We start from the raw sequence: 23,707 nt of genomic DNA, 5'->3' as shown, positions 1-23,707 counted from the left end.
ATTGGTAGCCAGCTTGGGGGTGAGAAGTTGCTGTTGTGGTCAAGTGGGTGGGCACTCACCGAGGCAGCAGAGAAGCAACACCGTCTGATGGGGGCAGTGAAAGGCAGACAGAAGAACAAAACATTAGACAGGCAAAAACACGTACGAGCAACACAGATTGGGACTATTTAGTTCAGGTTGGGCTAAGTCACTCAGTCATGTCTGACTGCAACCCTGTGGACTGTAGCCTGCCAGGCTCCTCTGTCCATAGGATTCTCTGGGAAAGAACATTGGAGTGGGTTGTCCTTGCCTCCTCCAGGGGATCTTCCCAACCCACGGATCAAACTCGCATCCCTTAAGTCTCCTGCATTGGCAATCGTGTTCTTTACCACTAGCACCACCTGGGAAGCCCTTTTAGTTCAGGTCAGGCCTCCCTAAAATCAATGCCCTGGGTATGTCACTGCTTCTGCTCTGGGGAAATCCCTTTCTGGACCTCGGTCTCATAGGGCTTCCCAGATGGTGCTAGTGGTAAAGAACCTGCCTGCAATGCAGGAGACGTAAGAGTCACAGGTTTGATCCCTGGGTCAGGAAGACACCCTAGAGGGGATGGAGTCCAGTATTCTTGTCTGGAGAAGCTGCAAAGAGTTGGACATGACTGGAGTGACTTAGAATGCATGCATGGTCCCCACCTGTAAAACAGACAGGCTCCATCAAAGGCTCTGAGTGTTTATAATTCTGTAGGAGTTCCCTCATGTGAGGCTGTTCACTTCACAACTATACAGGTCAAATGAGGTCAAGACTCCAATCTCCAGGATTTTGGGTAATTAGGCTTTCCTGCCACAAATCCCCAAGTGTGGAGACTGTCCTTAGGGGGAACCCACCACCAAACCTGTCTGGGCTGGGCCCCCAGAAAAAAGAAAACTGCCAGGAGCTGGCATAGAGCCCGCAGCCCATGGTCGGCTTGCTGCCTAGGGAAGGGGTGAAAAGGAAGCCTGACTCTGAGTGAAACGGAAGTGCCTGAGGTCTGACAGTTGCTCTCAGCGTTCTGCAGCCAGGAGGGAAGTAAAACTGTCTGGGCACCTGGCAGCTTCCACCCTGAAAGCCCATGGGACAGCAACAGGTGAGAGCATAAGTGCGTTCTCTGGTTCAGAGCTGGGGCCCATGCTGGTGGGGGTGTGGGTGGGAGACAGAGGTCCCTGGAGAACAGGGAGATATGCACAGCCTAGTGGGTGTTGAAAAGCTGTCAACAGAGAGCACCTAATCCAGCCTGGGGCTCAGGGAGAGCTCCAGAGTGGGTTAAGTGACAGAGGTCACTTAACCTGCCCAAGGTCACAGAGCTAAAAAGCAGTCCCACTGCACCAGAGACTTGAAAGTAAGAGGAGTTCAGAAAAAGACACAGCTAAATAGAAATCTAGTCAGCTTGTGCTTAGTTGCTTAGTGCTGGCATCAAGATCTTAACACGGCCATGGAGACCTAGAGGCAGGAAGATTAATTCTGATCTGGGAGAAGGAGGAAGGTTTTCCAGGAGCAGGGATTTTGAGTAGAAGTTTGGAGGATGAATATGAGTTTATCAGGCAGAGAAGAGGAGGGAAAGGGGAGGGAAGGTGGAGGGAACAGCAAGTTCAGAAATGTCAAGTTGCTAAAAGAACCTGAGGAGGTCTGGAGAGGTATGTATAAATGTGTTTGGAACAAAAGGCACCTAAAATGGTGAGAGTGAGAAGTGAGGCCCGGTAGATCAGCAGGGGTCATGTGGTGAAAGGCCTAGAAAATCACATTAAGAAGCCTGGGCTTCATCTGGAGGATAGGAGGAGCCTCAGAAGAGTCTTGAGCCGCAGGAGGGCAGAGGATAGGAGACAGCTGGGTTGGGGGAGAGGCAGGAATGCTGGCAAGGAGGCAGTGACAGAACATTGAGAGTATTAGGTCACTGTCAGACCCAACCCCTGTTGAGAAATTGAAACTTTTTAGGAGACTACAGAGGTATGGAGGAAATGAGAACTGAAACCTGGGCCCTGTTACGGCTGCGGTCTGGGCAGGTGTGCTTAGTAAGGGAAGTGAAAGGGTTTGGCTGATTGGCAGCCCAATCCTGAGGAAGGTGTGAGAGTTTGTGAGGGAATGTGGGAGACTTGTCCTGGGGCGGGAGCCCTGCTCCAGGCTAGGGCAGCGTTAGGTGCCACGTCCAAGGAGGCAGAGAGGCACCTGCCACTGACACTGTGCAGCCCTCCAGGTCCCTGCCCCTCAGAGATCTCACTTCCTTCTGCCAAGCCTTTGCTCAGATGTCTCTTGAGATAAGCTTTTTGTCCCTCTCCTCCCCGCCTTTCCAGCATCCTGTGATTCCCCATCAGGCCCTGCCTGGTCCTCCAGGGAGCCTCCTCTGGCCAGAGCAGGTCCCTGACTTCCCACCCTGCCTGAGCGGTGGCCTGGCCATGCCCTGCCTTGAGGCATGTCTTGTTCTGTGGCCTTGGTTCACTACTCCAGTCACTGTTACCTTGCAGCAAGTGCCCCTCTCTCATCTGACTCTTCCCACAAGAGTGCATTTAGAGAGTGACAGTCATAATCAGACCCCAGGGCCCTCAAAGAAGCCACATTACCCTTGTTTGTCCTAGAGCAGGTGCATGGGAGGGCTGTTCATAGGCCACGCTGGTTGGGTCTTTGTTCTGGAGAAAGTCTCGGCCTGACTGAGTCAAATAGGCAGGTCTTGGTGGAGGGTCCCGTATTCTTTTTTGTAGTCTCTCTTTTTTTTTTTAAAAAAAAAGATTGAAGTATAGTTGATATACAATATGATGTAAGTTACAGGTATACAATATAGTGATTCACAATTTTAAAGGTTATACTTCATTTATAGTTATTATAAAATATTGGCTATATTCCAACCTTGTAGCTTATTTTATACATAACAGTTTGTATTATGCCTATCCATCCATACATTGCCCCTCCCCCTCCTCTCTCCCCACTGGTTTGCTCTTTACATCTGTGAGTGTTCCTTTTCTGTTATTTTTACGAGTTTGTTATATTTTCTAGATTCTAGTTTCCACATATAAGTGATATCATTTGATATTTGTTTTTGTCTGATTTATTACACTTATAATAGTATAATAGTCAGGAGGCTAGCAAGAAGCAATTCACCTCTAAGGGTTCAACAGAAGGGACTTAATGAAGGGACTGCTGTATTGAGACGTGGGCTGGTGAATGGAACAAATGAAAAATGGTGAGGCACCCACTCAGAGGCTAGGGCTGAAAGGAGGGACGGGAGTCCCATCACTGGAGCTGTGAGAGGTGGGCCTGCCAAGAAGAAATGGGATCAAGGAGGTCAGAGGGGAGGCAGCAAAGAAGGGAGGGAGCAAAGGGGGAAAGCCCAACCTCTCTCTCCTCTCACCCTCTGGTCTCCTGTCATTTCTCATCATAAAAACCCAAGTAGAAGCCAGTTAGGAAGTGTGCCTTGTGATGCAGCCCACAGGGATCAACCTCTTGCAGGGCTGAGGGTCGGGGTCGGGGTGCAAATAGAGGATAACCATCTCCGGAGATGCATGAAAAATTGTCACCCAGGTGGAATATCTGGATTATCCCTATGGCTTTGACCCAGTCATTTCTCTGTGATCAGTGCTGGGTTGGAGAAGGCTTTCCTTACTGCCCTAGAAAGAAAGGGCCAAACTTCATATTTACCTTCCTATTGCTATCATCTAGAAAGCACTGTCTGGGGACTTGGAGAATAACAGAGCCACAAGGGTCTCAAGCATAACCATGTGTTTTGCTGAAAGTTTTAACTTTCGTTTCAGGTTCAAAGGATTTGTTAACAAAAGAAACCACTTGTTATACACAAGTAAACAATTCCAATATTTAATAGAGAATTATCTATCTTACTTTCAGTATACAGTCACTAAAAAAAAGAGAATCAATATCTAATAGAGAATTATCTATTTTACTTCCAATAAACAATCATTAAAAGGAAAGAGAAATAGAAAACTAAAGGAGAGTAATAGTACATACATCACCAAATTGGGTTTTGACCGACATCCATATTCAAACAGTGCTGAGAAGTCCCGTGTAACAGCAATCTGGAGTCCCAGTTCAGGAAAAAGTCCCGGGCAGTGTGTCTACTCCGTGAGTGAGACTTCAAAATTGTAGTTTGGGGGTTCCCCCTTATAATCCCAGGCTGCAAACTGATATCATCATCAGAGAAAACTTCAGCTCTGGTTTATGTTAATCTTTCTTATAGTGCTATTTGTTTTGTTTTGCAAATCTTGGAATGTTGTTAAGCCCAGCATGGGTGGCCAGAACCCCTCCAGGGGCTCAACAATTCCAAGATCTGTCCCCTATCTAATCTGTGGTGCCAGGTGGCCGGTATTCACAGTAGGCAGGTAGTCAGGACAGTGTCCAGGCACGTCAGAAGCAAGGTCAGAGGCCTGCTCTGCTTCCTCAGTCTCTGAAGCCTGAACAAGACTTTTGTTGTTCAGTCACTCAGTTGTGTCTGACTCTTTGCAACCCCATGGACTACAGCATGCCAGGCTTCCCTGTCCATCATCATCTCCCAGAGTTTACTCAAGCTCATGTTCATTGAGTCAGCAATGCCACCCAACCATCTCATCTTCTGTTGTCCCCTTCTCCTCCTGCCTTTGATCTTTCCTAGCATCAGGGTCTTTTCCAAAGAGTCGGTTCTTTGCATCAGGTAGCCAAAATATTGGAGCTTCAGCTTCAGCATCAGTCCTTCCAATGAACATTCAGGGTTGATTTCCTTTAGGACTGATTGATTTGATCTTCTTGCAGTCCAAGGGACTCTCAAGAGTCTTCTCTAGCATCACAGTTCAAAGGCATGGATTCTTTGGTGCTCAGCGTTTTTTTTGTCTAGCTTTCACATCCATACATAGCTACTGGAAAAACTATAGCTTTGACTATATTTACATTTGTAGGTAAAATAATGTCTCTGCTTTTTAACACGCTGTTTAGGTTTGTCATTGCTTTTCTTCCAGGGAGCAAGCATCTTTTAATTTCATGGCTGCAGTCACCATCCACAGTGATTCCCTAATACCACGCCAACATACACCATGCCTGAGAAAGAGAGAGAGCTGGGCCCCAGGTCACAGGGCCAATGTGAGATAAATAGTATCCAGATTATACAGTGAAGACCACATAGCTAGAAAGCAGTAGAGCCACAATTCAAACCAGTTAGCCTGACTTGTTTGAATTTTGGACAGAGGAGCCTGGTGGGCCACAGTCCATGGGGTCGCAAAATGTCTGTCGGACACAACTGAGTGACTAAGCACAGCACAGTCTGACTTAGAACTTAACCCAAGCTCTTAGCCATGACCCCAAGCTAAATGCCCAACATACAGGGAGGAAAGCAATGGAGTTAGTGAGACCCAGCCTAAGGTGCCTTGTCCTCAGACCTACCCTCTGTCCCCTTTGTGGTCCATGCACTCACAAGCCTCCCCCTGTGGGGAGGAGCAGTGAAGTCACTACCCAGTGTACCTTGTGGGGATAGAGGGCTCAACAAAAACAGACGACAGGCCTGAATAGGCCCTCAGGCAACACCCTTCCTTAGGGAGCTGTACTGGGCCTTCTATTCTAATATCTGGCTGCCCACACTGAACACTCCACTGCTGGTAAACCTCAGGTTCTTCAAGCTTTCAAATCCATCCATCCATCCACCCATCCATCCATCCATCCATCCAGGATTCCTTGTCCTAAGTGCTGGGAACACCCTGACAAATAAAACCTCCTCCCAGAGATCTATGGGGATGGGAAGCACTGATAGGATGGGTGAGATAGGGAATGCACATGCTTATTACAGAGTGTGAGAGACACCCTAAAGGGGTATCACTTTTCCAAAAAAAATCATTTTAAATTTTATTTATTTTTGGCCGGGCTGGGTCTTCTCATTGCAGTGGCTTCTCTAATTGCATAGCATGGACTCTAGGTGTGTGGGCTTCCCTAGTTACAGCATGCAGGCTCAGTAGTTGTGGCTCGTGGGCACTAGAGGATGGCTTAGTTGCCTCACGGCATGGATCTTACTGGACGGGATTGAACTTGTGTCCCCTGCATTGGCAGTCAGATTCCTAACCACTGGACCACCAGGTAAGCCCAACACTTTTCAAAATTTAAAGCAAACATCAAAGTGGGACACCCATGGAAGACCACAGTTCACCTCTGCAGACTGATTTCCCAGGATTCACTACTCAGGCTGTTCCTAAACATGGCTCAGGCCCAGCCAGCCTGCGGTTTCTGCTCTCTCTCACTGTTCCTTTCCTGGGAATGTCCACCTCCCATGCATCAAAGCCCACTTCCGGTTCAGCCTTCTGAGTCCCCTCTTTTAGACAGAGGCAGCTTCCCCATTTGGAGCTAGCACAGCTAGCTTTGGAATTTCTTACTCATGCTCAAACAATAGTGAAGCAATTCTTGATCTTGTTTCTCCATCTGTAGCTCCTGTTAATTCAATTTTTCATTTTCTCCTCCCTGGATACTACACTTACTCTAAAAGTTTGAAAGTTTGGCAGCCCAGTTTTCGAGAGATGAGGTTGGGTGAGGCCAGAGACTATGACAGAGTTGTTAATCATTTGGATACTGGAGTTGCGATCCTGCTTCTAACTGTGTGATCACGAGGAAGTTACTTAACCTCTCTGAACCTCTGTTTTCCCATCCTTAGTGAAGTGAAAGTCACTCAGTCATGTTCGACTCTTTGCGACCCCATGGACTATAGAGTCCATGGAATTCGCCAGGCCAGAATACTGGAGTGGGTAGCCTTTCCTTTCTCCAGGGGATCTTCCCAACCCAGGGTTCGAACCCAGGTCTCGTGCATTGCAGGTGGACTCTACCAACTGAGCTATCAGGGAAGCCCTTCCCATCCTTAAAGTCAGGATAATTGGTGTTGTGAGAATCAATGAGTTAATATAGTCAAAGCCCTCAGGGCTGTGCCTGGTACTCCATCAGTGTGTAAGAAATGTTAGCTGTTATTATTATAGCTATCGTGAGGGGCCAGGCCAATGTGCTTGTAAACAACTCCTCACACCCAAGCAAAGCTTGTGCAGATATACAGAGAGGCTCAACACACAGCCATACTTTGAGATGAGGCTGGGTGGGTAACTGTAACCTCATTTTAGAGATGGGCATAGGCTCAGACAAGGCAGGGGCATTCATTCATCTAACAAATATTTATGGGCAATTTCCGCATGTCAGGCCTCTCTTCCCACACAAAGATTTCTGAATCCTCAGGGGAGGGGATGAAGGTATTGTGTTTTAAACAAGCACCCTTAGGTGATTCTCAGCTGAGGCAAGTCTGAGAAAAACACATCCCAGGATACTAGGGCAAGCATCTTGCCAGATTCCAAATTTGGAACTGGGTTTGATAGGAAACACCATCTTCTGGTGGCAGATTTGTGTATCAGTTTAAGAGCACAGACCCTGGAGCCTTGATTAACAGGGTACAAATCTTAGTTTGCATTACCCTTAGCGACTGCAGGGTAAAACGTGGCCAATAGTATTACCTACTTCAAAGTTGTTGTGAGAATTACATTAATTATTTATGTGACATGCTGACACATAGTAGCTATTATGAAGTGTGAGCTATTATGATTACTGTGCCCAGTGTAGATAAGCATCAGAGAAGGCAGGGGTGGTGGATTTGACGCTTCTTACCCCAGGATTGGCTCTGACTACAGTGTTGGCGTGTCTGTCTCTTCAGGGAGATTCACCACCTGCTCCCTTCCGCTGGAAGAGCTTTCCTGAGCCAGGGAATTCCCTCTCATAGCAACTGACTGCAGCTTCCAACATTCTGATGCCATGCACACTGCCTGCAGCAACATGGCAAGAATTAGATCCCATCGTGGGGCCAAGGCTGGACTGGGAAGACAGATGAGTTTAGGGATTGGAGCTGTCCATTTAGGAGGGCTGAAAACCAGAGAGGGAGTACAGTTCCTGGGGAAACTTCTCTCCATACACTGGGCCAACTTTGGTTGAGAGCGGTGCTCAGCTCACCCATGCCACAGTACGCTGGTGTGTGGATGGATGTGTTGCAGACAGGCAAAAGGTGGGTGCCCAGGGAGAAGGCAGGATGCCAGGGCCTCTGCCAGCCCTCCAGGACACTCATTTTGGCCTACCGCCCCCCAGCAGGGAGCAGGCAAGCATGTTCTGTTTTGGCATTAACTAGGCAAGCTGTGGGAAAGTAAGCAGCAGGCTTCCTAAGCTGAATAGGATCTGCTCCCACCACAGGTCAGTGCACGGTGGTTACAGAGCTGTCCCTCCCCCATAACAACTCTCTCCCCTGGTCCCTGCCTGACTCCCCATCCCCCAGCTCAGCCTGGAGGGTCTTCTCCGTGGAAGAGGCTCCCAGATGGGTAGCATCCCATGCCTTCCAGGCTGGGAAGTCCCAGTGTCACAGAAGAGGAAATGAAGGCTGAGGGAGGGCAGGGACTTCCCGGGTCCTCACAGTGAGTCAGGGCAAAACCAAGACTGTAGCTGGGCTCAACCTCCTCCCACGGGAATTCCTCTTTTTGTGTTTTATTATTATTTTTTTAAACTTGCAAACAAAACCAGAATGAAAATGCAGGGAAGCTGAAGGAAAACACATGCACACACAGAGGAAACTCATATTTGTAGGCCAGGATGTTGTAGGCATTTTATATAAACATTCCCATTTAATTCCATCACAACCCTGCAAAAAATCATTATTCTCCTTTTATAGACAAGGGAATTTGGTTTAAAAAAGGTTTTAGGACTTGGTCAAGAACCCAAAGCTAGACAGAGGAGGAGCTGGACATCTGACCCAGGTTTGCTGACCCCAAATCCCTGTGCTGTCCACCCAAACCTGTTTTACCCATTGGTCCAGCTTCACAGAGTGGTAATCACAGTGCAGCTCCCAGTGGGAAGCCCTGGTCAGCATCCCACATGGCAGTCATTCAGCCTTCATGAATGTATCCCAGGTTGGGTAGTCACTTGACATAGCTCCCCAGCCCTTTACAGATCATGTACCTGTTATTTCATTTGACCTGCACCCACCCACCGAGGAGGAACACAGGACAGAATCTGCAATGTGCCAAAGGTCACACTCAGCAAGTGCCTGGTAGAGATAGGACTAGGTCTGTGGCTTCCTGCCTCTTGATGTCAAAATCATGTGATGGTTAGCTCCTATTATAGCCTTGGCACTGTCTCCTCACCTCCACCCCGAGCTGTAATACTCCTTGACAGGGGCACTGACAGAGCACGTAATTCCCTACCCCAGTGCCTACCTCTCAGGGACTCACCTCTGGCCTTAAATCCCTGCTACCTGACTCTCCTGGGCTGACCTGCATGTCCTGACTTTACTGCTATACCTTTGGTTCATACGTTGAGATTGCGGGCTGCTGCAGTACAGGGCCTGGAGTATACCCCAGATAGCTGCTTACAACTGAGCCCAGAATAAGGGGCTTATTGACGCTGGATGGAATCTAAGATCTAGCTCTGCCACAGACTCACTTTGTGCCCTAGGAAGCCTCTGCCCTCTTCTTGTGGCTACTGATTTTGAAGCCTCACTCCAGTGGGCTGTGATTCTCTGTCTGAGAGCTGTGGAGGAGACAGGCTCATTTCTACATTAGGCTTAACAGAGGCCTGTATGAGAGATGCCTCAGGCAGGAGCAAACACCAGTGTGTGTGTGTGAGCTGGAGACAGAGGGGTAAAGGTGACTAGGGTAGAAGGGAGGTGAATGGGGGTGGAGGTCACAGACAGCATTGTCTGCAACAGCATCCCCAGGTCAGCTTGCAGGGCAGGGTGCGGGGCTTAGGCAGGAAATAGCTGGCATCTGGATGGGCAGACAGGTAGTCCTGAGAAGTCTGCAACAATGTGAGTGGGGGATAATGACAAAGCAGGGAAGGGTGTAGAGGAGGCTTTGAATCCCCACTACAGGAAGGGGTGCCTTGGTGCATAATGGGAAGATGGGATGGTGGCCACCTTCTCTGGAGAAAGCCTTGAATGGAGTACCAACCTGTCGTGGGTGTCCATACTGGGGTGCTGGCGTGGGTGAGGTGGGGTGCTGTTCCATGCTAGCCATGCTCAAGTGCTGCTGCATACTTTACCTGAGGTTTCTCCTGGGAGGCCTGTGGAATACTAGAATAGCTCACCTTTCAATGCCCACTCTTATATCTGTGCCAGGCCAACTTTCAGTTCTGGCTCTGACTTAAACTTAGAATCACATTCCTTCCAGGAGACTATATAGCCGCAGGCATGCTCAAGGGAGAGCACAGCTTCAGAGCCAGAGGTAGTCAGGGGCCAGGCCTGACTCTCCTGTCCTAACTGTGTGACCTTGGGTAGGTCATTTTACTTCTGGACCTCAGTTTGTGAAATCTGTGAAATGGGTCACATGTATCGCTAGGGGTTGTTGTGAGGGTTAGAAGCAATGAAAATAATATGCTTAGTTCAGAGCTTGAAACATGGAAGAGGCAAAATAAATGGTAGCTGTTATTAATTCCTTCCCAGGGTAAGAATCCCATCTGTGGCCTCCTCAAAGGAAGGGAGCCAGTACCTGGTTGCACAGTCACAGGGACAGAGGAGCTCACTCCCTCCAGGGGCCACTCTGCCTGGAAAACGTCCTTTAGATGCAGCTGAGACCTGTACCAGTTCTGTCTCCAGGGCCACAGGAAAGTTCTGTGGCATTTTCCCCAAAGAATCTCAAGAGATCTGACTATAACAGAGTGCTTGCTTGCATTGCAGGAGCAAGGCTCTGGAAGTCCCCAGCCTGGTTCAAAGGGGACATTTTAGTCAGGCTTACATGTTATAGAAATCTCTTTCTCTATCCCTGTGGAGTCTGGAACATATGGATTGTACCCTCCCAAGTCTGCTTTTTTTCTTGGGTGAACTCTCCCAATTTCTTGAACACTTCTCATAGAGGCAACCTCAGGCAGTGCAGTGGTAAAAGAATCCACCTGCCAATGCACGAGATGGGAGTTTGATGCCTGGGTCAGGAAGATCATCTGGAGAAGGAAATGGCTACCCACTCCAGTATTCCTGCCTGGGAAATCCCACGGACAGAGGAGCCTGGCGGGCTACAGTGCACAGGGTCACAGAGAGTCGGACACAACTGAGTGGCTGAGCATGCATAGAGGCAAACAGGAGAACTGAGTTCTGGTCCCAAATCCATCACTTCAGGGCAAGTCACTTATCTTCACCGAGCCTCTGGTTCCTCATTTGTAAAATGAAGAAAACAACACTCTCTCATAGGATGATAGTGAAGCTTAGCTTGGAAAAGTAATATAAAAGTCTGGGGTTGGGAAAAGGCACTTGGTAAATATTAAATACATTTTAAAAGAAACCACATTTTTGAGAAATGTTAGCAAGTTAGCCCATCTGGTGTTGCCTCTTAGCTTCTTACAACACCTGTAAAGGAAATCATTCCAGAAAGTCAGTGCCATTCCTGGCTTCAGAATAAGGGCAAATCAGGTGGAGGGTACCCTCCTCAATCCATAAAGTCAAGTCCCAGGGTTTGGCTTCAGCTGTGAAGAGCTTACTAGGTTCCAGGCTCATTCACTTACCTTACTCTGCAATTGTGGATCAAGGCCTAGAGAAGGCTTAGCAGACCAGTGATAGAGACTGGATCCCAAAGTTCCCAACATCCAGCACTTTTATATGTCTAGTGCTCACTTCCAATAAAGAGAGGTGAAGGGAGGATAATTTCTGGACCAGGCTAGTTGTAACCTTTTGTGTGCAGGACACTGCATCCGGGCAAGCAGTTACCCCTTTCTCCCCACAGTGTCATTCATGGAATGGTCAGTCTGGAACTCAGCCACGGTGAAGGCCCAGGCTGATTCTTCCTTGTTCACCCTTGTGTCCCCAGTGTCTGGTCCAAGGCTGGGCACAAAGCAGGACCTTAGCAAATACTTTTTGGATAAATGATGAATCAGCCAGCATGTATTAAACACTATACGAGAGGCCCTGTGGTAGGAGAAATTTTATTTAATATAACAAGCCTGTGAAGCTGGTTTTAGATGCCCATTTTACAAGCGAGGAAATACAGGTTGAAAGAGATGAACTGACTAGGTCAAGGCCTCACAATGAACTGCTGGTGGAACTCAGACTAAAGCCCAGCCTGCTACCTCCACCCTAGGCACTGGCTGCCAGCCCCACAGAGGCCAGGGAGCCAGGCTTCCACCCACTTGTCCCCTTGCCCCAGGCCTTCCCAGATACTAATTGAGGACTCTGATAAAGGGTTCACTTTTGAATGGCCTCAAGGAAACCAGAAATAGCAAGTCTAGTCTTCCAATTCCTATACAGGTTAATATGACTCAAGCATAGCTCTGATTCTATCAATTTCGTATTCAAGAATCTAGGCTAACAATGTAAACAATCTAGGTTGTTCCATCTTCCTAATAGCTGGCCAAGAGGCTTTGGTCAAGTTATTCGGGTTTCTCCAGGCTTCACTCACTTTCCTCTTTTGCCTGACCTCTCTTCTGAGAACAGGTGTTTTGAGACCCCAACTTCTGATAAACTGGGGCGTTCTAATTCACCCTCCACACATCCCTATGACTCTGGAAGAGAGGTGTTTTTCATTTTTCTAAGGACTTCAAGGGAGGCTGATATCTCTACATCCAGATGGTCTGCATAGAGGAGGAAGACGGAGTCCGGGGAGCAGACCAGAGCATCCTCGTTGGGAGATGAGGAAGCCTGAGCTCACCCAAACAGCTAGGCGCAGGCAGAATGGACTGGCACCCAGAGTGGGCTGGCACCTAGAGGTCCTGACTCTCATTCAAGAGCTTCCTCCACTGCCCCTGGAGCCTTCTTTACTTTTCCTCTTGATTATCTGCACCTGTTTCTCTGAACCCTCGAGAACACTTAGTTACCCAGAGATTCTACTCCTGCTGTGTAACCTTCATAAAGTCTCCACTCCTCTGGCCTTTCATCTGTGAAATGGGGGATGGGGTGGGTCCTGGCCTTAACGACCTCACGCTCTTTGACTTGGACGCCCTGTAGCAGACGACAGATTTTTCCTTTGCAGGGCAACTAGTTCCCCTCGCCCTCACCCAAGCCAGGCACGTGGGGCCGCTGCGAAACGACTTGTCCACGCTCGCTCCTAGGTGCCTTGGCCCGCCAGGCTCATCTGCACGAGAGGGTAGGGGTGTTGGAGAACCATGAAGCAAAAAAGGCACTCTGCTACTCCCGCAAACAAATAGGCATGGTGCCTACTCCCTCCCCCTCCCTGCCACATTGTAACTAACACACGCTCAGACACACCACACACACGAGTGGGCGTCAGGAGAAGACGGCGGCTTACGCGCGTGCGTCGGCACTGAGCCCTCTCCCGCTCACGTGCGCGCCCCCGCCGGAGGCGCGCACCGCGGCAGGCAGGCGGGAAAGCGCGCGGGAAGCCCCCGGCTGGCTCCCACTGTGGGGGAGGGAGGACAGGAGGCGTTTGGAACGTGCCATTCTCGGAGAGAACGGGGGAGCGGATTTCCGTTCTGCGATAGCGTAGTTACCCCTCTCATTCGCCGACCGATCTGTTAGCTCCCTCCGTTCCCCGCCGCGATACGGAGCCCCAAGCCGCGGCCGCGCTCCCTCCCAGAAGCCTGGCCCGGCCCCTCGAGCCCCGCTGTGGCCTAAGCTGTCCCCTCCGCCGCCGGAGTGGGGCGCTGCGCTGCGCGTTGAGGCCGGAAATTCCCGCGGCCTGAGTGGAGGAACCGAAGCACAGAGCGCGGCGCCGCCTACCACCTCCCGGGGCCGGGCAGAGAGGGTCGGGCTGCCTTAGTGGGGGTGGGAGGGCCGCGTGTGAGGAACCGCGGAGCCGGCGGCGGGTGGGGAGGCGCGGAGGGCAGGGGACGGGACCACAGGGTTGCTGCTTCAGAGGTGCTGGGAGACCCTGCGCCCCCGCAGCCGGGCCCCCGCCCCCTCGCGGTCTCCGCCTCCTTGCCTCACACACCCCCCGGGCCGCCCGAGCCCAGGCCTTCCCGGGGCTCCTCCTCCTTCTCTTCACACTCACCCTCCGACCCGGGTTCTCCTGCCACCCGCCGGCCTTGCAGCTTCCCGGGCGAGTCCTCGTTCTCAGGCTCTTCTTACACACACACACAAGCACACGCCCGCTCCCGGGGCGGCCCTCTCCTCTTGACCCTCCTTTTCCTCTCCTCACTTACGCCGCCGTGGGAGGAGGATTGATGTCCCTTCAGCATCATGCAGCCGCCGCCGAGGAAGGTGAGGATGCAGCTAGGGGTCTTTGAGGTTTTGGGTGGGGATGCGTACAAGGAACGCGGCTGGGGCGACCGCGGCCCCCCCTCCCCCTTTGCGCAGGGGGCCGTGACCGCCGTCGTCTCGGGCTTGTCACTCACTTGCCGCCGGTTCCTGGAGGGGGGCGCGCGTGTTTGGTGCCTTCGCGGTGGAGGGGCGGCCGTGGCTTGTCCCCTCCACCGCACAGGAGACCACCCCCCCCCGCCCAACCCTAGACATTTCACAAGAGTTTCGAGTGTGCGTGCGTGTGTGTGTGTGTGTGTGTGAGAGCGAGCGCGCATGGCAGTGCTGCTGTCTGCAAAGTGCTTTCTCCGGGGCTGCACCGAGGGGAGGTGGGGGAGCCCCTGCAGCTTTGCAGAGCCTTGTGTTTGTGTGATTGTTTAGTCTGCACCAGGTTTGAGCCCCCCTCTCGCTTGTTGCCACCCTCGCGCATTTGCCGATTTACAGGACGTTTGTTACCAGCCTCGCCTTAAGATTTGGCTCGCTTTTCCCACTGGGCGACCGAAGAGAAGTCGCAATAGCCACCCCACCCCAGGGGAAAACAAGAAATTAAGCATTGAACGGTCCTGCCTTTCTCTTCCCGGTTCCTGCCCCGCCCCTCCGACAAGGGGGAGAGGAAGGTGGTGATTTCTGTTCCCAGGAGAGCGAGAACCGGGCCGTGCGTGGCGTGTACGCCGCGATCTGGGCTTGGGGTGGGAGTGACGAGTGTCCCGGGCTTGTCAGTAGCTTCAACCCTTCCAGAACTGTTTCAGTGTCCTCTTCCCCAGTTTTTTTCCCAGGGACCGAGGCTGTGTCCTTGTCGTTTCAATCTTGCAGATGGTTGCTGAGTGTCTACTCAGGGCGCTGGGTGGAGGAGGCTGTTCTGTACTCCCCTTGTGGGCAAACATTTGGTGAATGCCTAACTCACTCGTGTCTGCTCCCTCTTCTTTTCTGTTTCTCACCTGGGTTCTCCAAGTGAGTCTTTTTTTTTTTTTTCACACATAGCCCTCCGGTAGCCCTGCTCCGGTGGCGGCGAGGGTTCCAGGCCCACTGTAACCTGAATCCCGGCCTGGCGGGCGAGGCACTGGCCAATTTGCATTTACTGTTCTGTTTGAAGTGGAAACGCCACGGGAACCGGCCTGCTGGGGTGGCTTAAAAGCACTGCATATGCTGGAAGGTCACTTTTGCTTTCTTCTTTGTGAACAAGAGATTGTGATTTGATGTGCTGTCAGCAAGGGCGTCATCCTGGGAGTGTGCTTCTCCTAGCCATTATAGAATAATGTTTGTAGTTGATAGATGCATATAATTTCATGATTGTGTAAATTTCAGTTATTAGATATTAGGCATTCTTATGTCTCCTTCTCCCATCTCTGCTCTGCTCACCTCTCCTGATGGTTAATAACCTTTGAATCCTGTTTGGAGGAAATAGAAGACAGACTCTTTTAAAGCTCTAAGAAGACCTAGATAGGTATTGTACATGAAATGAAACGACTGGCAGTTTATTTTACACCTCTTTAATCTGTAATTTTTATACTCATGTACTTTCATTTAGCTTCTGGTTCAGGTTATTTTGGCTAGTTGTTAAAATTAAATATCTGCAGTAAACAAAATTAGGTGGCTAATAACAGGATTGTGGTCCTCAGGGGAGAGGCAAGTAACAGTTATATATTCTGACAAGTATTACATATTTTCCTTAAATAATTTTTTAAAGTTGCGGTAAGCCCTTATAAATATATGATATATTTCAGGTGAAAGTTACACAGGAACTGAAAAACATTCAAGTTGAACAGATGACAAAACTTCAAGCCAAACATCAAGCAGAATGTGATTTGCTTGAAGATATGAGGTAAGGTTATAGTAAATAGTTGGAGAACTTCTATATCTCTGTTTCAAAGAACCTTTGAGTTACCAAGCCCCAGGAACTGATGATGGAATTTCCTTTTGGATTTCCTGCTTTAAGGCTATTAGAACTTTAACTCAGCTAGAAATTGTAACTGGAACTAACACAATACAAACTTTTTTCCTTCAGTGGAGAAACCTATAATGTTCACATACTTTTATGAAAAAGAAGTTCTTACAAATTTATCAAATTATATAAACAGTGAAATGGAAATTCTTATTTAATCCTTCTAGTAAATTGACCTTTCTGTGTTTATTGACCTTAACGATTTCACATGGAATTTTAAACTGACACCTGGTTAATGATTAATATCTGGGGGTGAGCCAGTCAACCTCAGATGATTGTTAGAACATGACAAATATAAGTTTGAACATTAAATTTAGTGGGACATATGTTTATCGGATTTTATTGTTAAACTTAACCTGTATCCACAATCAACTAACTTTGAATTTAAAAGATAAGACATCTTGCCAGCATTGTGAAAGTCAATAACTTTCTTTATAGAGGTAATCATGACTCATTTTATTGAAAGAAACACCACTGTTTTAGCAGTTCTATAATACAAACTGACAGCAAACATAATTTTGTAAAGGTTGATTTGCATGTTGAAGCAGAGTAGCTGCCATTCTTATTTCCCTATATTAATGTATTTATTAAATTGAAATTGGGTCTGTAAGCCTTATCAGATTTTTTCCTGTGGCGCACAAAACCTCGTTGATTTTATGAAAAATACCAACTATGTGTTGTCGTAATTATGTGTTCAGGTAGCTGAATTGTTTGTAGCCCAAAGATTTTTTTTGATAGTTCCTTTTTTTCCCCCTCCCATATTTAATTTAGGTAGTGTTTATGAATATTTCTACTATTTACATATCTTTTCAGGGTTTCTAACTAAGCCGTATTAATTTAGACTCATCCAAACTTGGATATACCAAGATCATTGTTTTCTGACTGGAAACTGCTTTTTTTTTTTTTTTACTTACATTTTTACATTGGCATATAAGTGAGTAACGACATTGTGTTAGTTTCAGGTGGAAACTACTCTATTTTAGTTCTGTATTTGTTTCTTTGCTTTTCTTGTGGCCACAGGGATATTTTTAGACTTAAATAATTCCTGTGCAAGATACCCAAAATTTTTCATATGGTTAAAATTAAGTTTGTAACAACTATTAAGTGAACTAAAGCATTTTATATTTTAGCAGTTTAGGAAGGCAGACTGAGTTTGTAAGTAAAGTTCTTCTGTGGGGTATGAATAGTCAGTAGTCATTGTCCTTTTGATTATAGACTTCTTGTTTGCATTCTTTTCTCTATTTCCCCTATTTCCTCTTCCTTGACTTATGGTCAACTAGATGGACACACAGTTGCTGCTAAGTTGGCATAGGTTGTTGCTCCCGCGGCTGCTGTTTAGTTGTTTGTATCATTCCTGACTTCATTACATTTCACTTGCATTGTTGCGGTAATATCCTAATTATTGCTTTAGTGTTCTCATATCTTCTAATCTTCTCCCAATCTCCACTTAAATCTGTTTTCCACATTGTCATCAGTTAACTTTCTAATAACTATTATATATGAGGTTCTCTGTGGTCTTCTAAATAAAGACCAAACACTTTGTTATAGCATATGTAGCCCTTTGCAACCCAGCTGCAAGCTACAAGCTCCGTTTTCCTGGCTTAGTTACTACCATTTCATGCCCATTTATCCTTCCTTCTTAATCCTCTGGCTTGGCCACCCAGGACTTCTGGTTATCTAATTGTGTTCTCTACATTCATGCCTTTGTTTGCACCCTCCCGGTTTTCATCTGGCAAATTCTGGTTACCGTTTAAGTTTGTGAGTTTGCTCTTCTTTGTGATCTCAAACGATTTTGATTTTCACACGCTTCTGTCTTCCCCCATCATGTGAATTCATCATTGAAGTCATAGGCTAAGTCTTACTCAGGTTTGTATCTTTGTACTTTTTGTTTAAGCTGGCAGAGTTGTTAAGTGGATGTAACTGGTTATATTTAAGTGCAGTTTATTAGTTTTTAGGTGATATATTTTATAAGCTCTATTTATAGGGAGCTATAGGTGGTATTGGATCTTCCTGGGTGGTTCAGTGGTAAATAATCTGCTTGTCAATGCAGGAGACGCGCGTTCAGTTCCTGGGTCAGGAAGATTCCCTGGAGAAGGGAATGACAACCCACTCCAGTATTCTTGCCTGGGAAATCCCATGCACAGAGGAGCCTGATGGGCTACAGGCCATGGGGTCGCAAAGGAGTTGGACACAACTTAGTGACTAACAACAATAGGTGGTGTCATTGAGTTGTGTTTTAATTTGACTCATGTAGGCACTTTAAATTGTACTGTGGATATTTGATGTTGAGTATATCTGTGTGTGTGCATGCTCTTTGTGACCCCATGGACTGTAACCCACCAGGTTCCTCTGTTCCTCTGGAATTTTTCCGGTAAGAATACTGGAGTGCGTTGCCATGTCTTCCAGGGAATCTTCCTGACCCAGGGATTGAACCAGATTCTCCTGCATTGGCAGGAGAATTCTTTACTACTGAGCCACCTAGGAAGCCTGAGTATATATGTATTTATATATAATATGTAAATACAGTGATTGTTGGTGCACCCAGGATTAATGGGATTCTTTATATTTTAAAGGAGTGTGTTCTCCTTTGCATTAAATAAATGAGACGAATCCCTTCATTCTTATATAGTTGTGAGCAGAATACTATATTACCTTCTAAAACATAACTTTAGATTTCTGATTTGCTTTTTTCTCCCTAATGGTAATGCTGAATTGGAAGTTTAAAATTGTCTATTCTCAATAGTCATAACTTTTATTGCTTGAGGAGAAGATGGTCTGGCTTTTCTGGTCTGTCTTAGCAAGTGGAATGACCTTTTAAAAATTCATTAGAAGTCTCTGAGCTTGGATTTTTATGTGTATTTTGTTGTAAAGGATCTTGCCTGCTTTTGCTTTTTTGAGGCTCTCACCACCACCTTCCTCCCCAAAATCCCACAAATAACTCTTCTTCTCACTGATGCATCCCCCACCAGTGTTATACTCAGTTTAAATTACTATGAATTTATTCTCCCCAAATTCAGATAACTTTGATTTTTAACATAAAGAAGTAGACAGAGAAAAAATTTTTGTGACTTAAAAAAAAGTTAAGAAAAAAGTCCACAACACATTAAACTGTAAATAGGAAAATTTTATGCTGGGTTATAGCTTCCCTGGTGCCTCAGCAGTGAAAGAATCTGCCTGTAGTGCAGGAGACATGGGTCTGCGTGTTTGATCCCTGGGTGCGGAAGATCCCCTGGAGAAGGAAAAGACAACCCACTCCAGTATTCTTGCCTGGGGACATCCCATGGATAGAGGAGCCTGGTGGACTACAGTCCATGGGGTCATAGAGAGTCAGACACAACTTAGTGACTAAACCACTGTTAGCACCAACCATGGCTAGTTCCCCACTCCCTCTCACCTTGTGGAATTTTGAAAGGAGGCTGATTATGGTATCGTGTTTTTTCCCCATTGCTCTCCTCCCCTTCTTCAGTTTATTTGTTCCAGGGGTGCATGTGGAAGCTGGTGTATTGGGAGTGAAGTATGAGAAGGAAAGATAACTCATTTGTTGTTAATCAGGGACATTCCATGCTTTGGGGAGATTTTATACTGAAGTGTTTCATGTTGACTTTTGCTGTCAGCAGTAGACAAGCACACTTTACTTTCTTTTTAGTTTATTATTAGTTTATTCTCTCTGCTTTCTAAGGCCATGTATAAGTACGTTTCTGAATCCTACAGCCTATGTGTTGTTTATTAATATAACGTATTTCTTATTTATTCTAATGATGTGATAACTCCAGTCAGTAAAAAAGTTCTTTGAAGGGACCCGGAATAAAAGAACTGCCTTCTTAGCAGACATTTTTAGGTTGTTATATAATATTTAAAAAATCTTAGAATTTTAGAGTCAGGTGGATACTATGGTATTTGTTGATTTTATAGGTGAAAATGGAAACCAAGTCACAGTTGATAGGAAGTGAATCTTACTGAGGTAGACTCTACCCACTCCAGTATTCTGGCCTGGAGAATTCCATGGACTGAATAGTCCATGGGGTCACAAAGAGTCGGACACTACTGAGTGACTTTCACTTCACTAGACTTGTTTACTTTCCCGTATCTGTATTTCCCAAGCTTTTAACCAAGGAATTCATAATGGCTCCCATATTTGGAAACATTTGCCTATCAGAATACATTATAACAAATAATTTGTGTTCTTTTTATTTTTCATATACTGAGCTGTGAGTCAGCTTTGAGTCAGTGTTTTAAGGCTAGTAGCATGACTACAACCAAAGGCAAAGATACGTAAACTTTACCTCAGAGAGGGCTAAGTGTATGTATGATTTCTTACAGATGTTCTGAAAAATTTAAACTGGCTCAGGAATCACTTGTCCTTTCACTGTAGACATCTGCAGGTCTAGTGACCTCAAATAAGGAATTGCTATGCTATATGTTACCTTCTCCAAACTGTTGGTTCATGAGGGTCACTGGGGATTGGCTTCTGAAGTCTGTTGATGAGCTCTGAGACTTTTTTTTCATTGTCTTAGATACCTTTATATATAAAAGGGAAACTTAGAGGTAATCTAGCTTCCCAAGTGTTGCCAGCAGTAAAGAACCAGCCAATGCAGGAGACCTAAGAGACTCAGGTTTGGTCCCTGGGTCAGGAGGATCCCCTGGAGGAGGGCATGGCAACCCACTCCAGTATTCTTGCCTGGAGAATCCCATGGGTAGAGGAGCCTGGCAGGCTACAGTCCATAGGGTCGTACAGAGTCGGATATGGCTGAAGCGACTTAGCATGCAGAAGTAATCTGGTCTTGTTTGTTGTTCATGCACTCATTTGTTTCCAACTCTTTGCAACTTCATGGACTGCAGCATGCCAGGCTTCTCTGTGCCTCACTGTCTTCTGGAGCTTGCTCAAACTTATGTCCATCGAGTTGGTGATGCCATCCAACCATCTCATCCTCTGTTGCCCCCTTCTCCTCTTGCCTTCAATCTTTCCCAGCATCAGGATCTTTTCTAATGAGTTAACTCTTTACATCATGTGGCCAAAGTATTGGAGCTTCAACATCAGTCATTTCAATAAATATTCAGGATTGATTCATTTAGGATTGATTGGTTTGATCTCCTTGCAGTCCAGGGGATTCTCAGGAGTCTTCTCCAGCACCACAGTTCAAAAACATCAATTCTTTGACACTCAGCCTTCTTTATGGTCCAAGTCTCACATCGGTACATGACTACTGGAAAAACCATAGCTTTGACTAGATGGACCTTTGTCAGTAAAGTAATGTCTCTGCTTTTTAACACACTGTCTAGGTTTGTTATAGCTTTCCTTCCAAGGAGGGAGCATCTTTTAATTTCATGGTTGCAGTCACCGTCCGCAGTGATTTTGGAGCCCAAGAAGATAAAGTCTGTCATTTTCTATTTTTTCCCCATCTATTTGCCATGAAGTGATGGGACCAGATACCATGATCTTAGTTTTTTGAATGTTGAGTTTTAAGCCAACTTTTTCACTCTCCTCTTTCACCTTCATCAAGAGACTCTTTAGTTCCTCTTTGCTTTCTGCCATAAGGGTGGGGTCATCTGCATATCTGAGGTTATTGATATTTCTCCTGGCATTCTTGATTCCAGCTTGTGTTTCATCCAGCCTGGCATTTCGCATGATGTACTCTGCATATAAGTTAAGTAAGAAGGGTAGGGGTTTTAAAATTTTATTTATTTAAGAAATGTCTTTGAAGTTTATTGTCTTCTGGCACCTAGTATTATTAATGATAATTCTTCTGACAGTTGTTTGGTTTTTAATTTTTAGCCACACCCCAAGGCAAGTGGGCCCTTAGTTCCCCAAACAGGGACCAAACCTGTGCCCCCTGCACTGGAAGGCAGAGTCTTAACCTCTGGACCTCAAGGGAAATCCCTAGAGGGTTTTTAAAAAACAGATTTATTGAGATCTAATTCACTTGCCATACAGTTAACCCATTCAGAGTGGGTTTTGTTTTTTTTTTATATTCATAGGGTTATACAACCATCATTATGCTTCAGAACATTTTTGGTCTCCTTTCAAGAAACTACTTATTAGCAGTCACTTCCCATCACCTTATCCAGCCTTAAGTAATTACGTTCTCTCTCTGTGGAAGTAAAATTTATGTAAATGGAATCATACAATATGTGGTCTTCAGCTTTTATTTAGCCTAATATTTTCAAGGTTCATCCATGTTATGGCATCAGTACTTCATTCCTTTTTTATGTCAGGATAATATTCCATTGTGTGGGTATACTACATTCTTTTAGTCTGTTCATCATTTGATGGACTTTTTTGCTATTATGAATAATGTTCCTTTGAGCAAATTTTTCTGTGGACTTATGTTTTCATTTCTCTTGGGTATATACCTAGTAGAGCAATTGCTGAGTCATGAGGTAATTCTATATTTAACTTTTTGAGGAACTTTGAAATTATTTTCCAAAGTGGCTATACCATTTAATATTCCTGCTAGCTATAATGTATGAAGGTTCCAGTTTCTATACATTTTACCAATGTTTGTTATTGTCTGTCTTTTGATTATAGCCATTCTAGTAGGCGTAATTGTTGTTGCTTAGTTGCTAAGTCATGTCTGACTCTTTGCGGCCCCATCGACTGTAGCTTGCCAGGCTCCTCTGTCCATGGAAGTTTTCAGGCAAGAATACTGGAGTGGTTTGGCCTTTGCTTCTCTGGGGATGGATCCAACCCAAGTCTCCTGCCTGGCAGGCCGATTCTTTACCACAAAACCACCTGGGAAGCCTTTAGTAGGTATGAAGTGGTATCATATTGTGGCTTTGATTTGCATTTCCCTAATAGCTTAGGATGTTGAGTGCTTTTGTGTGTGCTTATTGGCTGTTTGCATATCTTCTTTGGAGAAATGGCTATTCAAATCCTTTACCCATTTTTAAATTGGATTGTCTTTTTCCTGTTGAGTTGTAAGAGTTCTTTTTTTTTTTTGGCTCTGCTGAGTCTTAATTGTCATGGGTACTTCTCTAGTTGTGGTACGTGGGCTCTTTAGTAATGGCATGAAGGCTTAGTTGCCCCATGGCATGTGGGATCTTAGTTCCTCAACCAGGTATCAAACCCATGTTCCCTGCATTGGAAGGCAGATTCTTAACCACTGGGCCACCAGGGAAGTCCCATAAAAGTTCTTTATACATTTATCTTATCAGCTATATGATTTGCAAATATATGCAGTATTTTTCCCACTCTGAGGTGATTCTTATGTGCTCTAAATTTTGAGAACCACTGAAGTGGTAAAAAAGAATAAGAACTTTGAAGATAGACCAGAAATTGAAACCCAGCTCTGCCACTTATTAGCTGGATCATCTAGGACAAACCACTAAGTTCTCTGAGCCTCATATTTCATGTATGTAAAATAAGGTTAATGCCTAACATTTTGCTGCTCTGTAAAGAGTTAAACAAGTTAGGTAAAACGCCAAGCATGGTAGATGTTCACCATTGGTTGCTTCAGGATGTCTTATGCAAGATAACAAAGTAAGTTATTGTGTGTTTTTCTTTAAATTTAGTTTTAATTTATTTTTAGTTGAGGGATAGTTTCTTTTCAGTGTTGTGTTGGCTTCTGCCATACATCAGTATGAATCAGCCATAGGTATGCATGTGTCCCTTCCCT

General features: G+C 46.2%; 1 protein-coding gene across 3 annotated transcripts in view; it reads left to right on the top strand.

Annotated features, from left to right (window-relative positions):
• The first annotated feature begins 1,043 nt into the window (after positions 1–1,043).
• The window catches only part of FCHSD2 (FCH and double SH3 domains 2), a 268,065-nt gene continuing 245,401 nt past the window's right edge, over positions 1,044–23,707 (top strand). The window contains exons 1-2 of one of the 3 annotated variants that reach the window (XM_043482268.1): positions 1,044–1,099; positions 15,877–15,974. In XM_043482268.1, coding sequence (XP_043338203.1) covers positions 1,085–1,099; positions 15,877–15,974 — 113 coding nt within the window. In that variant the 5' untranslated portion in view covers positions 1,044–1,084. Of the gene's footprint in view, positions 1,100–13,285; positions 14,117–14,858; positions 15,306–15,876; positions 15,975–23,707 lie in introns of those variants that run through there. The other 2 variants (XM_043482267.1, XM_043482269.1) reach the window with 2 other exon arrangements.

Source organism: Cervus canadensis, chromosome 11, assembly GCF_019320065.1.
Source record: "Cervus canadensis isolate Bull #8, Minnesota chromosome 11, ASM1932006v1, whole genome shotgun sequence".
In the NCBI taxonomy this organism is placed as follows: domain Eukaryota; kingdom Metazoa; phylum Chordata; class Mammalia; order Artiodactyla; family Cervidae; genus Cervus; species Cervus canadensis.
Note: the sequence above shows the minus strand (reverse complement) of the source record. Positions and strands in the feature narration are given on the sequence as shown.